Source organism: Protopterus annectens, chromosome 2.part1, assembly GCF_019279795.1.
Source record: "Protopterus annectens isolate FY-2018-M chromosome 2.part1, PAN1.0, whole genome shotgun sequence".
NCBI classification, from domain to species: Eukaryota; Metazoa; Chordata; order Ceratodontiformes; family Protopteridae; genus Protopterus; species Protopterus annectens.
In genome coordinates, this window is record NC_056729.1 from 589,409,460 (window position 1) to 589,429,820 (window position 20,361).

Sequence of the window (20,361 nt, forward strand, 5' to 3'; positions counted from 1 at the left end):
ATGACGTTGGCTGCCTGTTTTTATACCCATGACAACCTGATGTCAGTCCTGGAGTGACAGCATCCGACACAGAAATACTAAGTCTCTGGTATTCGGGCCAACTGAGGGCTACCTTCAGGCAGATAACCCAAGTGTGATGACTGCAACAGTGAAGAACATCAGGAGATTGTAAGGTTTTCTCACTATGTTCCCCTTTCCTGGGCAACTCCATGGAAAAGGACAGGCTTTTAACAAGCACACCAGCCCCAGAAGCAGGATCTCTAGCCCAGCTAAGTGAAGAATCTTCACCTGCCCCTTCCCTTGATATTGACAACAGTGGTTCTTCCTTGTCCACCAAGGGCATCCCTACAGCCGCAGAGGATGAGCCTGTCCCTGGTAATTAGTGGCTGAATATGCTACACCTACAGGACTTGGAAGGGATGCATGGTCTTAATAACAACAAGCAGCCACAGCACAATCATCCTCCAGTGGCTGAGGTGTAGTAGGAGCCAGTTTTTCTCCAAACACTCCTTTATAACCTTCTTCTTCTTGCAGACAGGGTAAGTTAAACTCATGCAGACTGGAGGTTGCTCCACTGGTAAACCAATAAAGAAACCTCAACAGTGGAGAATGGAGCCTAGAGAAGTCAGTAAAGGAGAAAGTGGAGGACAAGTAGTTATGTCATATGGTGGACATAAAAAGTTTGCACACCCCTATTAAAATGCCAGGTTTTTGTGATATAAAAAATGAGACCACAATAAATCATTTCAAAACTTTTCCCATCTTTAATGTGACCTATAACCTGTACAATTCAGTTGAAAAACAAACAAATCTTTTAGGGGAAAAATATAAAAAATAAAAAACATACAATAAGCTGGTTGCATAAGTGTGCACACCCTTAAACTGATACTTTGTTGAAACAACCTTTTGATTTAATTATAGCATTCAGTCTTCTTGGGTAGGAATCTATCAGCATGGCACATATTGACTTGGCAATATTTGCCCACTCTTCCTTGCAAAAGTGCTCCAAATCTGTCAGACTGCAAGGGCATCTCTTGTGCACAGCCCTCTTCAGGTCACTCCACAGATTTTCTATTGGATTTAGGTCTGGGCTCTGGCTAGGCCATTCCAAAACTTTAATTTTCGTCTGGTGAAGCCATTCTTTTATTGATTTGGAGGTGAAATTCCTCTATATCTTTAGTTTTCTAGCAGACTCCTGAATGTTTTGGACCAAAAGTGACTGGCATTTGGAACTGTTCATAATTCCCTCTGCCTTAACTAAAGCTCCAGTTCCAGCTGAAGAAAAGCAACCCCAAAGCATGATACTGCCACCACCATGCTTCACTGTGGGGATGGTGTTCTTTTGGTGATGTGAAGTGCTGTTTTTACGCCAAACATACCTTTTGGAATTGTGGCCAGAAAGTTCAACCTTGGTCTCATCAGACTATAACACATTTCCCCACATGCTTTTGGGATGCTTGATATATTGTTTTGCAAATTTTAGCCGGGCCTGGATGTTTTCTGTGTAAGAAAAGGCTTCTGTCTTGCAACCCTACCCCACAGCCCAGACATATGGAGACTATGGGAGATTGTTGTCATGTGCAGTACACAATCAGTATTTGCCAGAAATTTTTCCAGCTTCTTCAGTGTTGCTGTAGTTCTCTTGGCAGCCTCCCTGACTAGTTTTCGTCTTGTCTTTTCATCAATTTTGGAGGGATATCCAGTTCTTTGCACCGTCACTGTTGTCCCAGGTTTTCTCCACACTTTGATGACTGTCTTCACTGTGTTCCATGGTATATCCAATGTTGTGAAATTTTTTTTGTACCCTTCTCCTGACTGATACCTTTCAACAATGTGAACCCTTTGATGCTTTGTATGCTCTCTGTGAACCATGGCTTTTGCTGTAACAGGCAAATGAGTAAATGTCAGGAAAATCCTACTAAGACAGCTGAATTTTATTTGGGGTTAATCAGAGTCTCTTTAATTGATGGCAGGTGTGTACCCAAAAAGACTGAATGCTGTAAGTAAACCAAAAGGGGCTTCAACAAAGTATTAGTTTAAGGGTGTGCACACTTATGCAACCAGCTTATTGTACGCTTTTTTATTTTTTATATTTATTCCCCTAACAGATTTGTTTGTTTTTCAATTGAATTGTACAGGTTATAGGTCACATTAAAGGTGGGAAAAGTTTTGAAATGATTTATTGTGGTGTCATTTTTTTATATCACAAAAACCTGGTATTTTAACAGGGGTGTGCAAACTTTTTATATCCACTGTACATAAACTACTGACAGTCCCCCAAAAGCACAGTCTTCAATACACAAAACAACACACAAAACCGAAATAAAAATTCTGTCAAAAAAAAGAAGTTATGTACTCTCCATAATGTTACATCTGAGTAGTTATACTTCATTTTTCTGCAACCTGTGGGTATTCAGATCCATATTGAATCTGAGCCGGCAACTGTACAAGCATCTGCTCCAAGCTCCTCCCCCTTAACCCATAACACACCACCATCTCCTGCCTTCCCTCAGATCGAGTTTGCTGCAACCCAAACTAATCAGCAACTCAGACTAGAAGAAACCATACATGATCTTCACATGAGCAGGTTCGGGGGAAGGAGGGTGGGAAGGTTGCAGAAAAATGAAGTATAATTACTCAGATGGAACGTTATGGTGAGTACATAACTTCTTTATCTGAAGTAGTTAATTTTATCTTCAACCTGTGGGACAGAGTCCCCAGCTACTGAAAGCCCTGGGAAGCTCTCATGGAAGCATATTCTTGAGCATCGCAGAGCCGAATGATGCTCTCCCTCTGGAGATTAAATCCAACTTATAATGAGAAATGAAGGTATGTGACTTAGCCCAAGTTGCTGTCGCACAAATGTCATCCAGTGACACCCTAGACCAGAAAGCAGCAGACTTCGCCATAGATCTGATAGAATGAGCTTTAACAGGACCAGGTGGAGACAAGCCTTTGTCTTTATAAATTTGCAAAATACATAGTGTAATCCATCTTGCTAAGGAAACTTTGGAGATGGCCTTACCCAAAAAGGGCTTAGAAAAGGACACAAATAACTGGTCAGACTTACGGAAGGGCTTTGTTCTGTGTAAATAAAAATGAAGTTGTCTATGAACATCTAGCAAATGCAGTTTATATTCACCCTTGTTCTGAAAATTTGGGAAGAAAACAGGCAGGTTAATTGTTTGATTAATGTTTGATTCAGAAGCCACTTTTGGTAAGAAAGAAGGGTTTGTGCTGATAGAAACCCTGTCCTTATGGAAGATCAAGTAATGGGGGACAAGGTCTGAAGCTCAGAAACCCTCCTAGCCGAAGTAACAGCCACTAGGAAGGCTGTCTTCCAGGATAAGAACTTTAAATCTGCTGATGCTGCAGGTTCAAAGGGAGGAGCAACTAAGGCCTGAAGAACCAAGGTAAGATCCCAAGGAGGAACAGGGTTCTTAACTGGAGGGCACAAAAGAAAAGTGCCTTAAAGAAAAGCCTTACACAATCTAAAAGAGGCCAGGGCATTCCTGTTCTTGCTGACATGGAAATTTGAAATAGCTGCCAGTTGCACTTTCACAGTGGAAGAACTGGCCCCTTGCTGAAAAATGCGGCTAAGAAATCTAGTACCACAGATACAGGGGCCATAAAGTGATCCAGCTTTCTCTGAGATGCCCAAATAGAAAATCATTTCCATTTACTGCAGTAAATCTTCCTAGTGGAAGACTTATGAGCCGCCACTAGAATAGTTTTCACTGAAGACGAAAGACCGGGAGTCCTGGCAATTAAGGGAACTGGAGCAACCAAGCTGTCAGCTTGAGGCTGTCCAGGTTGGGCAGACAGGTGCCCAAAGGATGAGAAATGAGATCTGGGCATGGATCTAGAATCCAAGGAGGAGCTAGAACATGAGACAACAGGAAGGGGAAACCAAACCTGATGAGGTCAAAATGGGGCAATGACGATCACCTTGCACCCCAGTCGGCAAGCCTTCTGAAGAAACTTCGGAATGAGTGGTAATGGGGGATAAGTGTACAGGAGCCCGGGAGGCCAAGCATGGACTAGAGCATCTCTGGGGGGTCCCCTGGTGAGGGAATCAGTGTGAAGAACTCGTTGCACTTCGCATTGGAAGGAGATGCGAACAGATTGCAGCAAGGCTGTCCACACGCAAGGAAGATCGCCTCCACTATCGACTGCTTCAGAGACCACTCGTATGGCATTAGAATAGCCTGACTCAATTTGTCCACTAAAATGTTGGAGCATCCCGGGATGTGTGTTGGAATCAGAAACCGACTAGTGGAGATCACCCACTCCCAAACTCTCATGGCCTCACAACACACAGGGCAAAATCTGGTTCATCCCTGTTTGTTGATGTACCAGACAACCGACATGTTGTCTGACTGAATTGCAATAGTCCCCAGAGGAAGAACAGTATGGAAGGCCTGCAATGCTAAAAGCACTGCTCTCATCTCCAGAAAATTGATGTGCAATCTGGTCTCAATCTGGGACCACGTGCCTTGGACTGTCCTCCCGAGATAATGCCCTCCCCACCCGAGCTGGGAGGCATCTGTGGTCACTGTGGCTTGGGCTGTGGATGGAACAAAGGGGTGTCCCGCTACAATCTCAGCAGACTGGATCCACCAGAGAAGTGACACCCTGCAGGCTTTGCTGATGTGAACTGGGTATTCCATGGGGAGATCCAGCCAAGACCACTGTACAGCTAGAGTCCACTGTAGAACATGCATGTGAAGACGTGCACAGGGGAAGATAGAAATTGCTGCAGCCATAGAGCCCAAGGCTCTGAGAACGTCGGCCGCCTTCAGTAATCTGGGGCCAAGAATCAGTGATAAATGAGCCCTTAGACTCTGGACCCTGTCTGGAGTTAGGAAGACTTTCAACTGAAGAGTGTCCAGCCATGTCCCGATAAAGTCCAAGATCTGTACCAGATTCGAGAGTGACTTGGGAACACTGACTGTAATCCCTAACAGGGCTGCAAGATGCAGGAAGAAATCTCTGGCTTGGCAAAGAAGACGCTTGGTGAAAGCAGTGAGGAGCCAGTCGTCTAGGTAAGGGAATACCTGAATCCCCTGAAGCCTCAGGTGAGCCGCTATGACTGCCATTACCTTGATAAACATCCTGGGGGCTGTGGTGAGACCGAAAGGTAGGACTCGGGACTGGAGGCTGTGGTGAGACCAAAGGGTAGGACTCGGAACTGGAAATGACTGGCTCCCAGCCGGAAGCGAAGGAATCTCCTGGAGCTCCTGTGAATCTTGATATGGTAGCACGCGTCCTGGAGGTCTACCGAGCACATCTAGTCGCATTCTCAAAGATAAGGCAGAATGGATTGCAGGGTGACCATCCAGAATTTCTGTTTGGCAACAGCCAAGTTTAAGGTTGGCAGATCCAAAATGGGTCTGAGGTCTCCCGTCTTTTTTGGCACTAAAAAGAACCTGGAGTAAACGCCTGACCTGGACTGATCGGTGGGGGGGGGACCAGTTTGATGGCTTGTTTTTGAAGCAGCTTGGAAACTTCTAGCACTGACATCTCCCTTTGGGCAGGTGGAACATCTGGGAGGCATTTTGGTTGGACTGGAGGGGCAACAAACAGGATGGTGTAACCTCTGGATATTATTTGATGCACCCAACGATCTGCAGTTATGGACTCCCATGGCATTGAGTGCAATGATAATCTTCCCCCAACTGCCTCCAGAGTAGGACAGTTGGGCAACCCCTCAGGGCTGCTGTGAGGGCCTGTCCGAGAAGGGCTCCCTACACCCAAAGTTTCTCGGACCCCCTCTGCCTCTGGTCTCGCGTCCGTCATGTCCCCCTCTGCCACTAGGGAATGAGTTGTCCTGAGAGTCCCGGGAAAACTGCGATTTCCAGAACCACATCTTCTTTTGCCCTCTCTGATTCCTGGAAAAGGACCTTTGAGGGCTAGAGAAGCAGATTCCGACGGCAGACAAAGTCTTCCCATCTTTCTCACTCTGGACAAGGGTGTCACGTACGGTCTTCCCAAAGAGAGAAGAACCATCGAAGGGAGCATTCGTAAAAGATGCCTTGAAGGGGTCCGCAAACTGACACAGTCTGAGCAAAGCATGTCGCCTCATAGCAACGCCAGTCCCAGCTGCCCTAGCTGCTCCTTCCATAGCATGAGAAAGGAGGCACATGGACGTGTTTGACACTGATTTCAGAGTAGACATCTTCATGGAGAACAGACGCTTGTCCTCCTGCGACAAAGACTCTGAGGGCGACTCAGCTAACTCCGTGACTAGGTCTCGCTGCAGTCGTATAACGTGCCAAGTAGTTCAGCGCTCGGATGGAAATCGTCGCTGAAGAATATACTCGCTTCCCAGAATCGATCCACCATCCTGGATTCCTTATCCAGAGGGTGGACCGAGGAACTCTCTTGAGCCAGTTCCCTCTTGGTGGCTGCTGCAACCACCATAGTGTCCAGAGTGGATCCTATGCCTGTCTGTCAGAGGGTGGAGAGAGAATTTTGTCCGGGCGCTTAGGTATCGGCTCTAGGGTGTCTGGCTCCTTCCATGCCTGCTTGGTGATAAGATCCACTAAAGGATCCACCAGCAGGGACACCCAGGAAGTAGATGGGCTCATGCCAAAAGCTTCCAGGAACACTGATTCATCTGTAGAAGGTTTTGGGGCTGACCAACCTCCCCTCTAGTGGAGGATCTCCATGATATCTCCAAAGGAGACATCCTCGGAAGGTGACCTGGGGGAACCTTCTCCTTCATCTAAATCAGTGTCTTCGGTAAGGGACTCAGGGGAGTCCAAGCACATGTGCTTACTATGACCCTCCTCAGTGGGACTCTGAAGAGGGCTCGTGAGCCACGGGGGGGGGGGGGGGGGTTCCTCTGGCACGGGCTGTCCCTGAGACAAGATGAAAGAAGTCGTAACCGAATCCGAGGCAGTCTGGGTGGAATCCAAGGAAATAGGCTGGGGTCTCGATCATTAGGAGAGAACCTTCCCCACCATGTCGAACGCCGATGGACAGTGCACCTCCTTAGAGCCCAACAAGGAGGAAGCTCTCCTCGGGTCCATTGTGAGGATCTGAGCCAAGGCTAGGGTAGCTAGAGCTCCAAAGGAATGACTTGGATCTGACAAGGTCAGAGCCAAAGACACATCCATCCCCTCGGGTCCAACTCTCCATCCTCGGCCCTGAGAGCTGCTCGTATTTTAACAGGGGTGTGTAAACTTTTTATATCCACTGTACATAAACTACTGACAGTCCCCCAAAAGCACAGTTCTCAATACACAAAACAACACACAAAACCGAAGTAAAAATTCTGTCAAAAAAAAAGAAGTTATGTACTCACCATAACGTTACATCTGAGTAGTTATACTTCATTTGTCTGCAACCTGTGGGTATTCAGATCCATACTGGATCTGAGCCGGCAACTGTACAAGCATCTGCTCCGAGCTCCAAGCTCCTCCCCCTTACCCATAACACAACACCATCTCCTGCCTTCCCTCAGATCGAGTTTGCTGCAACCCAAACTAATCAGCAACTCAGACTAGAAGAAACCATACATGATCATCACATGAGCAGGTTCGGGGGAAGGAGGGTGGGAAGGTTGCAGAAAAATGAAGTATAATTATTCAGATGGAACATTATGGTGAGTGCATAACTTCTTTATCTGAAGTAGTTAATTTTATCTTCAACCTGTGGGACAGAGTCCCCAGCTACTCAAAGCCCTGGGAAGCTCTCATGGAAGGATATTCCTGAGCACCGCAGAGCCGAAGGATGCTCTCCCTCTGGAGATTAAATCCAACTTATAACGAGAAATGAAGGTATGTGACTTAGCCCAAGTTGCTGTCGCACAAATGTCATCCAGTGACACCCTAGACCAGAAAGCAGCAGACCTCGCCATAGATCTGCTAGAATGAGCTTTAACAGGACCAGGTGGAGACAAGCCTTTGTCTTTATAAATTTGCAAAATACATAGTGTAATCCATCTTGCTAAGGAAACTTTGGAGATGGCCTTACCCAAAAAGGGCTTAGAAAAGGACACAAATAACTGGTCAGACTTACGGAAGGGCTTTGTTCTGTGTAAATAAAAATGAAGTTGTCTATGAACATCTAGCAAATGCAGTTTATATTCACCCTTGTTCTGAAAATTTGGGAAGAAAACAGGCAGGTTAATTGTCTGATTAATGTTTGATTCAGAAGCCACTTTTGGTAAGAAAGAAGGGCTTGTGCTGATAGAAACCCTGTCCTTATGGAAGATCAAGTAAGGGGGACAAGGTCTGAAGCTCAGAAACCCTCCTAGCCAAAGTAACAGCCACTAGGAAGGCTGTCTTCCAGGATAAGAACTTTAAATCTGCTGATGCTGCAGGTTCAAAGGGAGGAGCAACTAAGGCCTGAAGAACCAAGGTAAGATCCCAAAGAGGAACAGGGTTCTTAACTGGAGGGCGCAAAAGAAAAGTGCCTTTAAGAAAAGCCTTACACAATCTAGAAGAGGCCAGGGCATTCCTGTTCTCGCTGACATGGAAATTTGAAATAGCTGCCAATTGCACTTTCACAGTGGAAGAACTGGCCCCTTGCTGAAAAATGCGGCTAAGAAATCTAGTACCACAGATACAGGGGCCATAAAGCGATCCAGTTTTCTCTGAGATGCCCAAATAGAAAATCATTTCCATTTACTGCAGTAAATATTCCTAGTGGAAGACTTATGAGCCGCCACTAGAATAGTTTTCACTGAAGACGAAAGACCGGGAGTCCTGGCAATTAAGGGAACTGGAGCAACCAAGCTGTCAGCTTGAGGCTGTCCAGGTTGGGCGGACAGGTGCCCAAAGGATGAGAAATGAGATCTGGGCATGGATCTAGAATCCAAGGAGGAGCTAGAACATGAGACAACAGGAAGGGGAAACAAAACCTGACTAGGTCAAAACGGGGCAAAGACGATCACCTTGCACCCCAGTCGGCAAGCCTTCTGAAGAAACTTTGGAATGAGTGGTAATGGGGGATAAGTGTACAGTAGCCAAGGAGGCCAAGCATGGACTAGAGCATCTCTGGGGGGTTCCCTGGTGAGGGAATCAGTGTGAATAACTCGTTGCACTTCGCATTGGAAGGAGATGCGAAGAGATTGCAGCAAGGCTGTCCCCACGCAAAGAAGATCGCCTCCACTATCGACTGCTTCAGAGACCACTCGTATGGCATTAGAATAGCCCGACTCAATTTGTCAACTAAAATGTTGGAGCATCCCAGGATGTGTGTTGGAATCAGAAACCAACTGGTGGAGATCGCCCACTCCCAAACTCTCATGGCCTCACAACACACAGGGCAAGATCTGGTTCATCCCTGTTTGTTGATGTACCAGACAACCGACATGTTGTCTGACTGAATTGCAATAGTCCCCAGAGGAAGAACAGTATGGAAGGCCTGCAATGCTAAAAGCACTGCTCTCATCTCCAGAGCACTGATGTGCAATCTGGTCTCAATCTGGGACCACGTGCCTTGGACCATCCTCCCGAGATAATGCCCTCCCCACCCAAGCTGGGAGGCATCCGTGGTCACTGTGGCTTGGGCTGTGGATGGAACAAAGGGGTGTCCCACTACAATCTCCAGAGACTGGATCCACCAGAGAAGTGACACCCTGCAGGCTTTGCTGATGTGAACTGGGTATTCCATGGGGAGATCCAGCCAAGACCACTGTACGGCTAGAGTCCACTGTAGAACATGCATGTGAAGACGTGCACAGGGGAAGACAGAAATTGCTGCAGCCATAGAGCCCAAGGCTCTGAGAACGTCGGCCGCCTTCAGTAATCTGGGGCCAAGAATCAGTGATAAATGAGCCCTTAGACTCTGGACCCTGTCTGGAGTTAGGAAGACTTTCAACTGAAGAGTGTCCAGCCATGTCCCGATAAAGTCCAAGATCTGTACCAGATTCAAGAGTGACTTGGGAACATTGACTGTAATCCCTAACAGGGCTGCAAGATGCAGGAAGAAGTCTCTGGCTTGGCAAAGAAGACGCTTGGTGGAAGCAGCCGTCTAGGTAAAGGAATACCTGAATCCCCTGAAGCCTCAGGTGAGCCGCTACAACTGCCATTACCTTGATAAACATCCTGGTGGCTGTGGTGAGACCAAAGGGTAGGACTCGGAAGTGGAAATGACTGGCTCCCAGCCGGAAGTGAAGGAATCTCCTGGAGCTCCTGTGAATCTTGATATGGTAGTACGCGTCCTGGAGGTCTACCGAGCACATCCAGTCGCATTCTCAAAGATAAGGCAGAATGGATTGCAGGGTGACCATCCAGAATTTCTGTTTGGCGACAGCCAAGTTTAAGGTTGGCAGGTCCAAAATGGGTCTGGGGTCTCTCGTCTTTTTTGGCACTAAAAAGAAAGTACAGTTTTGTACCTACCATAAATGTAGATGTTCGAGTGTTCACCCTGCTGCAGTCATCACACTTGGGTTATCCTGTCGTCAGGCGGTCCTGCAGTCGGCCGGATTTCCAAAGTCTTGGTCCGACGTCGGTTGCTGTCGCCTCATCCCTGACGTCAGAGCGCCAGGGGTACATATATTGCAACCAACGCCATTTTCTTCGTTTTTTCTTGCCCCAGATGTCAGGTGCCCCCAAAAAGGTGATCCAAATTAGTACCAAAAAGTGAGAACACTGTGCAGACACAAAAACCCTTCAGCTATAAGCAAATACATCAGTAAGGCATAGCAAAGATTTAGCTAGTAGATCAGAGGGGTTGTAGGGAGGGTAACCTGGACTGCAGCAGGGTGAACACTCGAACATCTACATTTATGGTAGGTACAAAACTGTACTATGTTCATCGTGTTACCCTGCTGCAGTCATCACACTTGGGTTGAGTCCCAAAGCTAAGGTAGGGTGGAGGCATTATAGAGGGTTAGAGGAGGCAATGAGGCCCTGCAGAACTGCAGTGGCGAAGCCTGCCCTGGACTTAGAATAAAGAGGTAAGTGATAGTGTTTGGTGAAGGTGTGTACAGAACTCAAGTTGCAGCTTCTAAAATTTCCTTGGTAGGAACCCCCCTGAGAAAAGCTCTAGAGGTAGTTGTTGCCCTGGTAGAGTGGGATCTAATGGTAGGAGGAACTGGTTTCCCATGATGGGTATAGCAGAATCGTATGCAATGGCCTATCCATTTAGAAATGGTTTGCTTGAAAATGGCCCTCCCTTGAGAAGCTGTAGCATAGGAAACAAAGAGCTAGTCAGTTTTTCTGAAAGCCTTAGTTTTATCCAAGTAATATCGAAGCTGCCTGTGAATGTCCAAGGAATGTAGGAGTCTCTCACCTTTGTTCTGTGGATAGGGGAAGAAAGTGGGTAGATGGATGGTTTGATTTAAAGCTACACTGGAAACCACCTTAGGCATGAAGGAAGGATTAGTTCGTAGAGAAACTCTGTCTTGATGAAAAATGAGGAAAGGTTCCACTGCTATAAGTGCCTGTAATTCTGAAACTCTCCTTACAGAAGTTATTGCCAGGAGCAGGGCAGTCTTCCAAGACAGGAACTGAAGGTCTGCAGAAAAAGCTGGTTCAAAGGGAGGTAATGTTAGTTTTTCCAGAACAAAGTTGAGGTCCCATGTTGGTGTAGGAGCTCTTCTAGGTGGTCTAATGTTTTTTGCCCCTCTGAGGAACTGCCTTAGGAGTGGGTTTGAAAATAAAGGTTGATTCGTGTCGTAGTGAGCTGAAATAGCTGAAGCATGGATTTTAATTGAGGAGAAGGAAAGTCCTTTATGCAACATCTCAGCTAAATACTGCAGAATGTGAGGCATATGAGGCTGAGTTGTGTCTTGGCCTTTAGCTTGGTTCCAAGCAGAAAACCTTTTCCATTTGTCCGAGTAAGCCTTCCTGGTGCTTGGCCTCCTGGCTTCTAGAATAACATCCAGTACTGCTTGTGATAAAGGGGCTGGTTGGCTGCTTAATTGATTTGCCATGCAGCCAGGCTTAAGGTTTTGATCTGGCTGTGTAGAATCTGCTTGTCTTGCTGTGTGAGCAAATGAGGTATTTGAGGCAATATCCATGGTGGGCTGTGAGCCATATTCTTAAATAGCGGGTACCAGTGCTGGCGTGGCCAGTCTGGGGCTATGAGAATCATTCGAGGTTTCTCCTTTTTGACCTTCAAAAGTACCTTTGTGAGAAGAGGTAATGGAGGAAAGGCATATGTTGTCAGGTTTTTCCAACTGAAGGAGAGAGCATCCACTTTCCAAGCTTGATGGTGGAATGTTCTTGTACAAAATTTTGTCAGCTGGTAGTTTTGAGGACTGGCAAACAGGTCTATATTTGGTAGGCCCCATCTTTGAGTTATCATTGCAAATATTTGTGGGTCTAGCTTCCACTCATGGGGATCCTTGATGTTTCTGCTTAGGTCGTCTGCCAATGTGTTTTTCTGTCCTGGCAGGAAGTGAGCTTGTAACTGGACTTGGTAGGTCAGAGCTGTGTTCCATAAGATCATTGCTTGCCTGCAAAGAGGGTAAGAATGTGTGCCCCCTTGTTTGTTTATGTACCACATTACTGTGGTGTTGTCCGTCTTTATTGCCAGTTGTCCAGGCTGTAGTAGATCCTTGAAGGCTGTCAGAGCTTTCTGTACAGCTAGCATCTCTTTTTGGTTTATGTGCAGTTTTCTTTGTTCTGCAGTCCATAGGCCTTGAATGCATTGCCCTGCCATGTGAGCCCCCCAGGCATAGTCTGAAGCATCTGTTGTGATAGTCTACCTGGGTGGGGGCAAGGTGAAAGGCTGACCCTTGTTGAGGTGACATGCCTGTGCCCACCATAGAAATTCCTGTTGAAGGCAAGGAATGAGAGATATCACTGTGTCCAAGCTGTGGCATTGTTGAGACCATACGCTTTTTAGGTACCATTGTAATTTCCTCATATGCAGTTTTGCAAATGGTATTATCAGAATGCAAGATGCCATGAAGCCCAAAGCCTGCAGAATTTTTCTTGCAGTTAATTCGGTCTTTGTTGCCATTGTCTTGAAATATTGAGTCAGTTGCAATTGCTTGTCTGGTGTAAGATAAGCCTTCTGGGCCATTGTGTCCAAGCTGGCACCCAGGAATGTCATTTTTTGTGAGGGTACTAGTTTTGACTTCTTTTCGTTTACTGTGTACCCCAGACAATTTAGTAGATGCTTCAAAAAAACCAGATGTTGTATGAGAATGTCTTTTCTTTCTGCTTGGATGAGGCAGTCGTCCAGGTATGGATATATTTGAATTCCTCTTTGTCTGCAGTATGCAATTACTGGTGCCAGGCATTTTGTGAGTACTCTGGGCACAGTAGATAAGCCAAAGGGCAGTGCAGAGAATTGATAGTGGGTTGAACCTGCAATGAAACAGAGGTATCTTCTGCAACTTTGTCTGATAGGGACATGCAGGTATGCCTCCTTGAGGTCCAACGTTACCAGCCATGCTTCCTTGCCCAACATGGGAAGTAGCTGCTGTAGTGTTAGCATCTTGAATTTGGGAACTTGTAAGTAAGTGTTTAGAATTGAAAGGTCCAGAATTGGTCTCCAAGCATTTTCTTTCCTAGGTACTAGGCAGAGTTTTGAGTAAAATCCTTGGCCTTGCTCTTGAGTTGGTACCCTTTGAATGGCTCTCATGGCCATGAGAGCTGTAATTTGTTTTTGAGCCTCTGCCCTTTGATTTTGTGGCAGGTTTGGCATTCCTCTTTTTATTGGCAAGGTGTGAAAGTGGAATCTGTATCCTCATAAAATTATGTCTAGGACCCATTTGTCCTTTGTGACCATGTGCCAGTTGTCTACAAATAGTGCTAGTTTTCCCCCCAGGGGGGCTGACAAAAGAGCTTTGTTTGGCCAGCTGAGGTGCAAGTCATTGAGTTTGCCTTCTGGTGGGTTGAGACCTGTCTTCTCCTCCCTTCAGGGTTGGAGTGGCCCATTGGCGAGGTTTATACTGAGCTTGTGGTTGTCCTCTGCCCCTTGGGTGCCTGTATTTACCCCTCTGAGGCCTGTCAGTGGCTGGAAAGGACCAATTTTTGGTTGGCCAGTTTTTGCTGAAGCGAGGGGGTTGTACCTGTAGGAAATCTTTGACTGTCTGCATTGATTTTGCCTTATCTTCCATTTTCTTTAAAACTTCTTCTGCTTTAACACCAAAAAGAATATCCTGCTGCAAGGGAGCATCTAGTAGTTTTGCTTTAACATGTTCAAGCAGACTTTGTTCCTTTAACCAGGCATGCCTACGTATAACCGATCCAGTGACAGCTGCTCTGCAGGAGGCCTCCAAAGAATCAAACCCACATTGTAAGGTATGTTTGCCCACCTGCTCAGTGGCGCGCAACAAATCCTGTACTTCTTTCAATTCAGTTTGTTGAGGAAGGGTTGTTATCTTTTAGTTATGTACTTACCATAACTTTAGATGTATGGGATCCATCTCGCCTACATTCTCTACAGATGGGTTCGGAGCCGATCCTCGGCTCCACTCGCATATACTATAGAACGCAGTCTCTTATTGGCTGAGTTACCTCATATCCCAGGATGCACCACCACTACCTCCCCAGATCTCGTTTGTTCGCACTCCTATCCACAGAGACATACTATTGTCATAACATACTCAGGTCTTTCAAGAGAGGAAAGAAAACAGATTCGGACCGTCCGGTCTCTCCTGGTCTACAAGGCAGGGGGATGGAGGGTAGGTTAGGAATGGGCGAGATGGATCCCATACATCTAAAGTTATGGTAAGTACATAACTAAAAGATGTAATGTGATCCTATCTCACCTACATTCTCTACAGATGGGACAGCGTCCCTAGCACCTAATTCCCGGGTGGCTCATTGGAAAACACTCCTGAGTACTGTGGAACCGAAGGAAGCTCGACCCCTGGATGCCACATCTAATTTGTAGTGAGAAACAAAGGTGTGTGAAGATGTCCACGTGGCAGCCGCACAAATATCGCTAATAGAGAGCTTGGAATGAAAGGCTGCCGAAGTGGCCATAGCTCTAGTGGAATGAGCTTTTACGGGAGCTATGAGCTGCTTGTTTGAGATGAGATAAACGTGAGTGATGCAGTCCCTGATCCACTTGGCAATAGTGCCTTTAGTGATGGCTTTGCCTAATCTGTTATCTGAAAAGGACACAAATAGTTGATCTGATTTTCGAGCTTTGTGTGTCCTATCCAAATAGAAGCGCAATTGCCTGTGCACATCTAAGCAGTGAAAAGTGTATTCAGCTCTGTTGGAATATTTGGGAAAGAAGACCGGCAGCTCCATTGATTGCTGTAGACAAAAACTAGAACAAACCTTGGGTATAAAGGAAGGGTTTGTCCTAAGAGATACTCTATCCTTGTGGAACACTAGGTAAGGTGGTTTAACACATAGAGCCTGAAGCTCTGAAACCCGTCTTGCTGAAGTAATAGCAACTAGAAGTGCAGTTTTCCAAGAGAGGAATTTTAGGTCGCAGGTAGCTGCCGGCTCAAAGGGTGGCGAGGTTAAGGCACCTAATACCACGTTCAGATCCCGCGGGGGTGCAGGTTGGGAAATGGGGGGTCGTAAAAGCCAAGCTCCTTTAATAAAGGCTTTACAAAGCTTGTCGCTCATTAAGGGAGGTTGCACATTTTCATGGAAATTAGAAATAGCCGCCAGTTGTACCTTAATGGTAGATACTGAGCAGCCTTGCTGGAACAGGGAGGCTAAAAATTTAAGTACTTCAGATACCGAGGCTGTCATTGGGTCTAATCCTCGGAGCTGGGCCCAAATAGCAAATCTCTTCCATTTACTGCTATATATTTTCTTCGTAGAAGTCTTGTGGGCTGAAGACAAAATGTGTATGACTTCAGGAGCCAGAGAGTGGGTCCTAATTATGGTTGGAAGAGGAGTAGCCAGGCTGTCAACTTCAACGAATGGAGGGACTGATGGAGTGTCCTGACTGGTGAGTCAGCAGGTCCGAACTTGGTCCAGAAACCAAGGACCCTCCAATGCATATCTGTGAAGGAAGGGGAACCAGATTTGTCGAGGCCAGTATGGGGCGATTAAAATCATCTTGCTTTTCAAGCGAATCGCCTTCTGAATCACCTTGGGAGAAGGGGAACCGTGGAAAGGCGTAAGCAGACCGGAGGGCCAATCGTGGACAAGAGCGTCCTTGGGAATCCCCAAGTGGGGTTAGAGTGAAGAAGTGATGACACTGCATTGTGGGGTTTGCAAAGAGATCGCAACAGGGGACTCCCCATCTCGTGAAAATCTGTGTTGCCACTCTGTTGTTCAAGGACCACTCGTGAGGAGAGAATAGTTCTGCTCAGTCTGTCGGCTAACACGTTGGACTTCCCGGAATGTGTGCCATTAGAAAACGCTTGGTAGCAATCGCCCAATCCCATACCTCATGGCCTCTCTGCAAAGGGGTAGGACCTGGTTCCTCCTTGTTTGTTTAGGTACCAGACTACCGACATGCTGTCGGATTGAATGGCAATTGTACCCTGGGGGAGGTGATTGTGCAGTGCTTGCAACGCTAAGAGCACCGCCTCATCTCCAGGATATTGATATGAAGAAGACTCTGCCGGGTGCCACGTGCCTTGGACCGACCTGTCCAGATAATGACCCCCCCACCCTGTCTGGGAGGCGTCCGTAGTCAGCGTGGCAGAGGGGAGTGGCGGAACGAAGGGTCGCCCTTGATTCAGGTTGGGGGTTATAAGCCACCAACGGAGATCCTGTTTGCACGTGTCCGTGATCAGAATGTGGTGACTGAGGGGAAGGTCCTGATAAGACCACTGGACCGAGGAGCCACTGAAGTATCCTCATGTGCAACCTTGCCAGGGACCAGAAGAATGGTGGCTGCCATGGAGCCCAACAGTTGCAGAACCATTCTTGCTGGAGCGCGACGCCTGAGGAGCAGAGTTCGGACTTGGGACTGTAGTGTTATGATCCTTTCTGCAGGAAGATAGACTCGCATCTGCCTTGAGTCTATTTCTGCACCGATGAACAGAATACGCTGAGATGGTTGCAATACAGATTTTGACCAACTGAAGGTGATTCCTAAGGAATTGCCCAGTGTTATCGTGGCTGCCAAATTTTGCAAGAGTAGATGCCTGGAGGCGGCAGTTAGGAGCCAGTCGTCTAGGTATGGAAACACCTGGAATCCTAGACTTCTCAAGTGAGCAGTCGCGACTGCCAAACATTTGGTAAACACCCTGGGGGCTGTGGTGAGACCAAAGGGCAGCGCTCGGAATTGGAAATGACTGTCTCCCAGGCTGAAGCGTAAGTGTCTCCTCGACGCCTGATCCATCAGAATGTGATAGTAGGCGTCTTTGAGGTCTATGGAGCACATCCAGACTCCTTTCTCCAACAGTGGGAGAATGGATTGTAAAGTGACCATCCGGAATTTGGACTTTTTTACAAATCGGTTGAGTTTGCTGAGATCCAAAATGGGTCTTAAGTCCCCGGTCTTTTGGCACCAAAAGAATCTTGAGTAAGTCCCTGATCAGGCCTGGTCTGGGGACAGGTTGGATGACTCCTTTTGAAGCAGCTTTGAAACTTCTTGGCTGCATGATCCCGCTGACTGGGTGGTGGGTCCGGGATTCTTTGGGCTGATGGGGGTGGTTGAAGAAATGGGATGGAGTAACCTCCGGCAATGATTCAAGCACCCATTGGTCCTGAGTGATGTTTTCCCAGGCCTTTAGGTGCTTGAAATCGACCCCGACTGGCTCGGAGCTGCACAGTCGGGCACTCCTTCAGGGATGCTGGAAGGAGGAGGAGCCACGAAAGGACTCGCGGTCTCCAGTGTTGGGGCCTCCGCCGCCTCTGGGACGGCGTCTCCTGAAAAATTTCCCCTCCTCTGCCTCTAGAAGGGGATCGCTCTGCTGCGGTGAGTAAGGCTTCTGAGACTACGGAACCACATCTTCCCTCCTCCTGGCCTTGGGATAAGGCCTGACAGGAGTGGAAAACGGCCCCACGGCAGCCAAGGTCTTACCCTCCTGCTGCAGCGAGTCAACGTGTCCTTTACCTTGGGACCAAACAAAGAGGACCCATCAAAGGCGTCGGCAAAGGAAGACTTAAAGGCCTCCAAAATGACACAGGCGTAACCAGGCTTGTCTCCAAGAGCAACACCTGTTCCCGCTCTACTCGCCTTCGGCCGCATAGGAAATGAGCCTCATGGACAAATTAGCTAAAGAGGATAGGGTAGCCAACTGAGAATTAACTGTCTGAGTTAATTGATCAGGTAAGTTACCCGAGAGGGCATCCGATAGCTCCTTGATCAGATCCCTCTGTAGTCTGGTGAAGTGTGCCAAGTAATTCAGAGACCTTAACGTAAAGGCGCTGAAGTAAGGCGCTTGCGTGCCGATCCATGCTCCTAGACTCCTTATTAGGGGATGGATGGACGTGAAGCCTCTGCCACATCTTGTTGGGTGGCAGATGCCACCACCATAGCATCTACAGCCACACCCTTAGATAAGAACTCCTTGTCCGGGGTGCTGAAAGAAACTTGTTAGGACGAGCTGGCACCGGTTCCACAGAACTGGTGTTCCCATGCCCTTGAGAGATCAAATCCAGAAGCTCGTCAAGGGCGGAGACACCCAGGAGGCGGAGGGCTGAGCCCAGGCCTTGAGGAACACCGACTCCTCAGCGGAAGGGGGTTTGGATTGCCAATCGCCTCGGTGTTTAAGGATTTCTAAGATGTCAGCAAAGGAGACATCTTCCGATGACGACTTTGGGGACCCCTCCGCATCATCGAGGTCGGTATCTGACGTGAGGGACTCGTCAGGGGAGTCGACGTGCTTCCTCTTACACAGTCTCTTCCTGGGTGGTTCCTCCAGGAGAGTCGGAGGAACCTCCAGGAAGAAGGGAACCACCAATGGGGGTAACCTCAGGCCCAGGGGCTCCGCTGTTGCGAGACAGGGGGACTCCAGAAACACCAGTCACCACATCCAAGGAAGGGGGTGGTGGTGGAAAAGTCGAAGTGGCCAAAGAGGATTTGGCTAAGGCACTTCTCATGGCATCGAAGGCAGGACCCCCAGAATCCTGGGAAGGTGCTATCCCCGAGGCCACAACAGCAACAGGAACCCCCGCAGCCGACGCACGAGAGAGAGGCTCGGAACCGAAAGTCGGATCCAAGCCTCCGGGCCGACCGAGGAAGTTCGTGTACTGAACCCCGACCCAAGGGACGGGGTTGAAGTTAGAGTCGGAGCCGACTCGATAATCTCGACCGGATCCACAACACCGACTCCAACGCGAGGCTGTCGGAGGAGGAATGGTAGTAGAAGGATAGGGGATCGGCTCCAAAGCCAACTGGGCAGGAGTCGATATCAATTTAGCAAAGACCGGTGACTGGAAGAGCTTCTGCAGTACCCTGTCTACGTCCGAATCGGACATCCTTGAAGAACGGGAGGAGACCGATCGGGTCCGAGTCGACTTCTCCGCCGGCTCGAAGAGTAGGGGACCGGCTCCGTACAGGCTCGAGACGATCGGCCGAGGGAGATCCCACTATTGCAATCTCCCTCGAGCCGATGTGGACTTCGCTCAAGAGGAAGTGTCTGAGCGGGCAATCCTCATTGGCTCCGAAGTCAGTGGAGCCGATGAAGGTGACCCACCTCTCGATGTCCGAGCTCTCGACTCCAAGGTCAGGGGAGTCGAGGCTGGAGGCATCGAGGCAGACTGTTCCGCCTCGGCTCCGAAGTCCGTGGAGCCGACGGAGAAGCCTGCCTAGACTTTTGGCTGTCAGTTCCGACGGGCTGGTCGGGACGATTTTTCTTCTTTGCAGAAGGGGAAGAAGAAGAGGACAATGCTTCCTCAAACGAAGGGGCAATGAGCCCTTTTAAAATCAATTTGTTTTCCTCTCTTGGAGGACTCGAGAGGAAAAAGCGTGGCAAACGCTACAAGACTCCTGTAGGTGTTTAGGGCCTAAACAATAGACACACAGGGAATGATCATCTGTGACTGACATTTTATAACTACACTTGACACATTTTTTGAAACCAGAGGGTCTATGTTTTTTAGCCATGGTTTCGACAATTAACAACACAGACTAGCAAGACAAAAACACTGACTAACAGCTAGGCTCTAACTCAAACGCCTAAGGTAGGGCTAGGCCCCTCTAACTTAAACGGAACCTTCCTACTCGACAAACAAACACAAGTTACCACAAAAAACTATTCAAACTCTAACGTACAACAACAATAGCTGTTAAAACAGCTTTTGGGTGAATTTCAGAAAAAAATCTGACAGAAAAGATTTCAAACTAGAGGTACTTAGCTCAGCCAAGTCCGAGACCACGTCTATGCTGGAAAGCGGCAAACGAGATCTGGGGAGGTAGTGGTGGTGCATCCTGGGATATGAGGTAACTCAGCCAATAAGAGACTGTTCTATAGTATAGCCTCGGAGCCGAGGATCGGCTCTGAACCCATCTGTAGAGAATGTAGGCGAGATAGGATCACATTACATCTTTTGTTTTAACTGAGAGATCAGAAATTGC

At 47.8% G+C, this 20,361-nt stretch overlaps 1 protein-coding gene across 1 annotated transcript in view; it reads left to right on the forward strand.

The window, feature by feature from the left end:
* The first annotated feature begins 209 nt into the window (after positions 1 to 209).
* The window catches only part of LOC122794868 (PR domain zinc finger protein 2-like), a 993,012-nt gene continuing 972,860 nt past the window's right edge, over positions 210 to 20,361 (forward strand). Inside the window, exon 1 of the mRNA XM_044063467.1 lies at positions 210 to 375. Within this exon, the coding sequence (XP_043919402.1) occupies positions 210 to 375 (166 nt within the window). The remainder of the gene's footprint in view (positions 376 to 20,361) is intronic.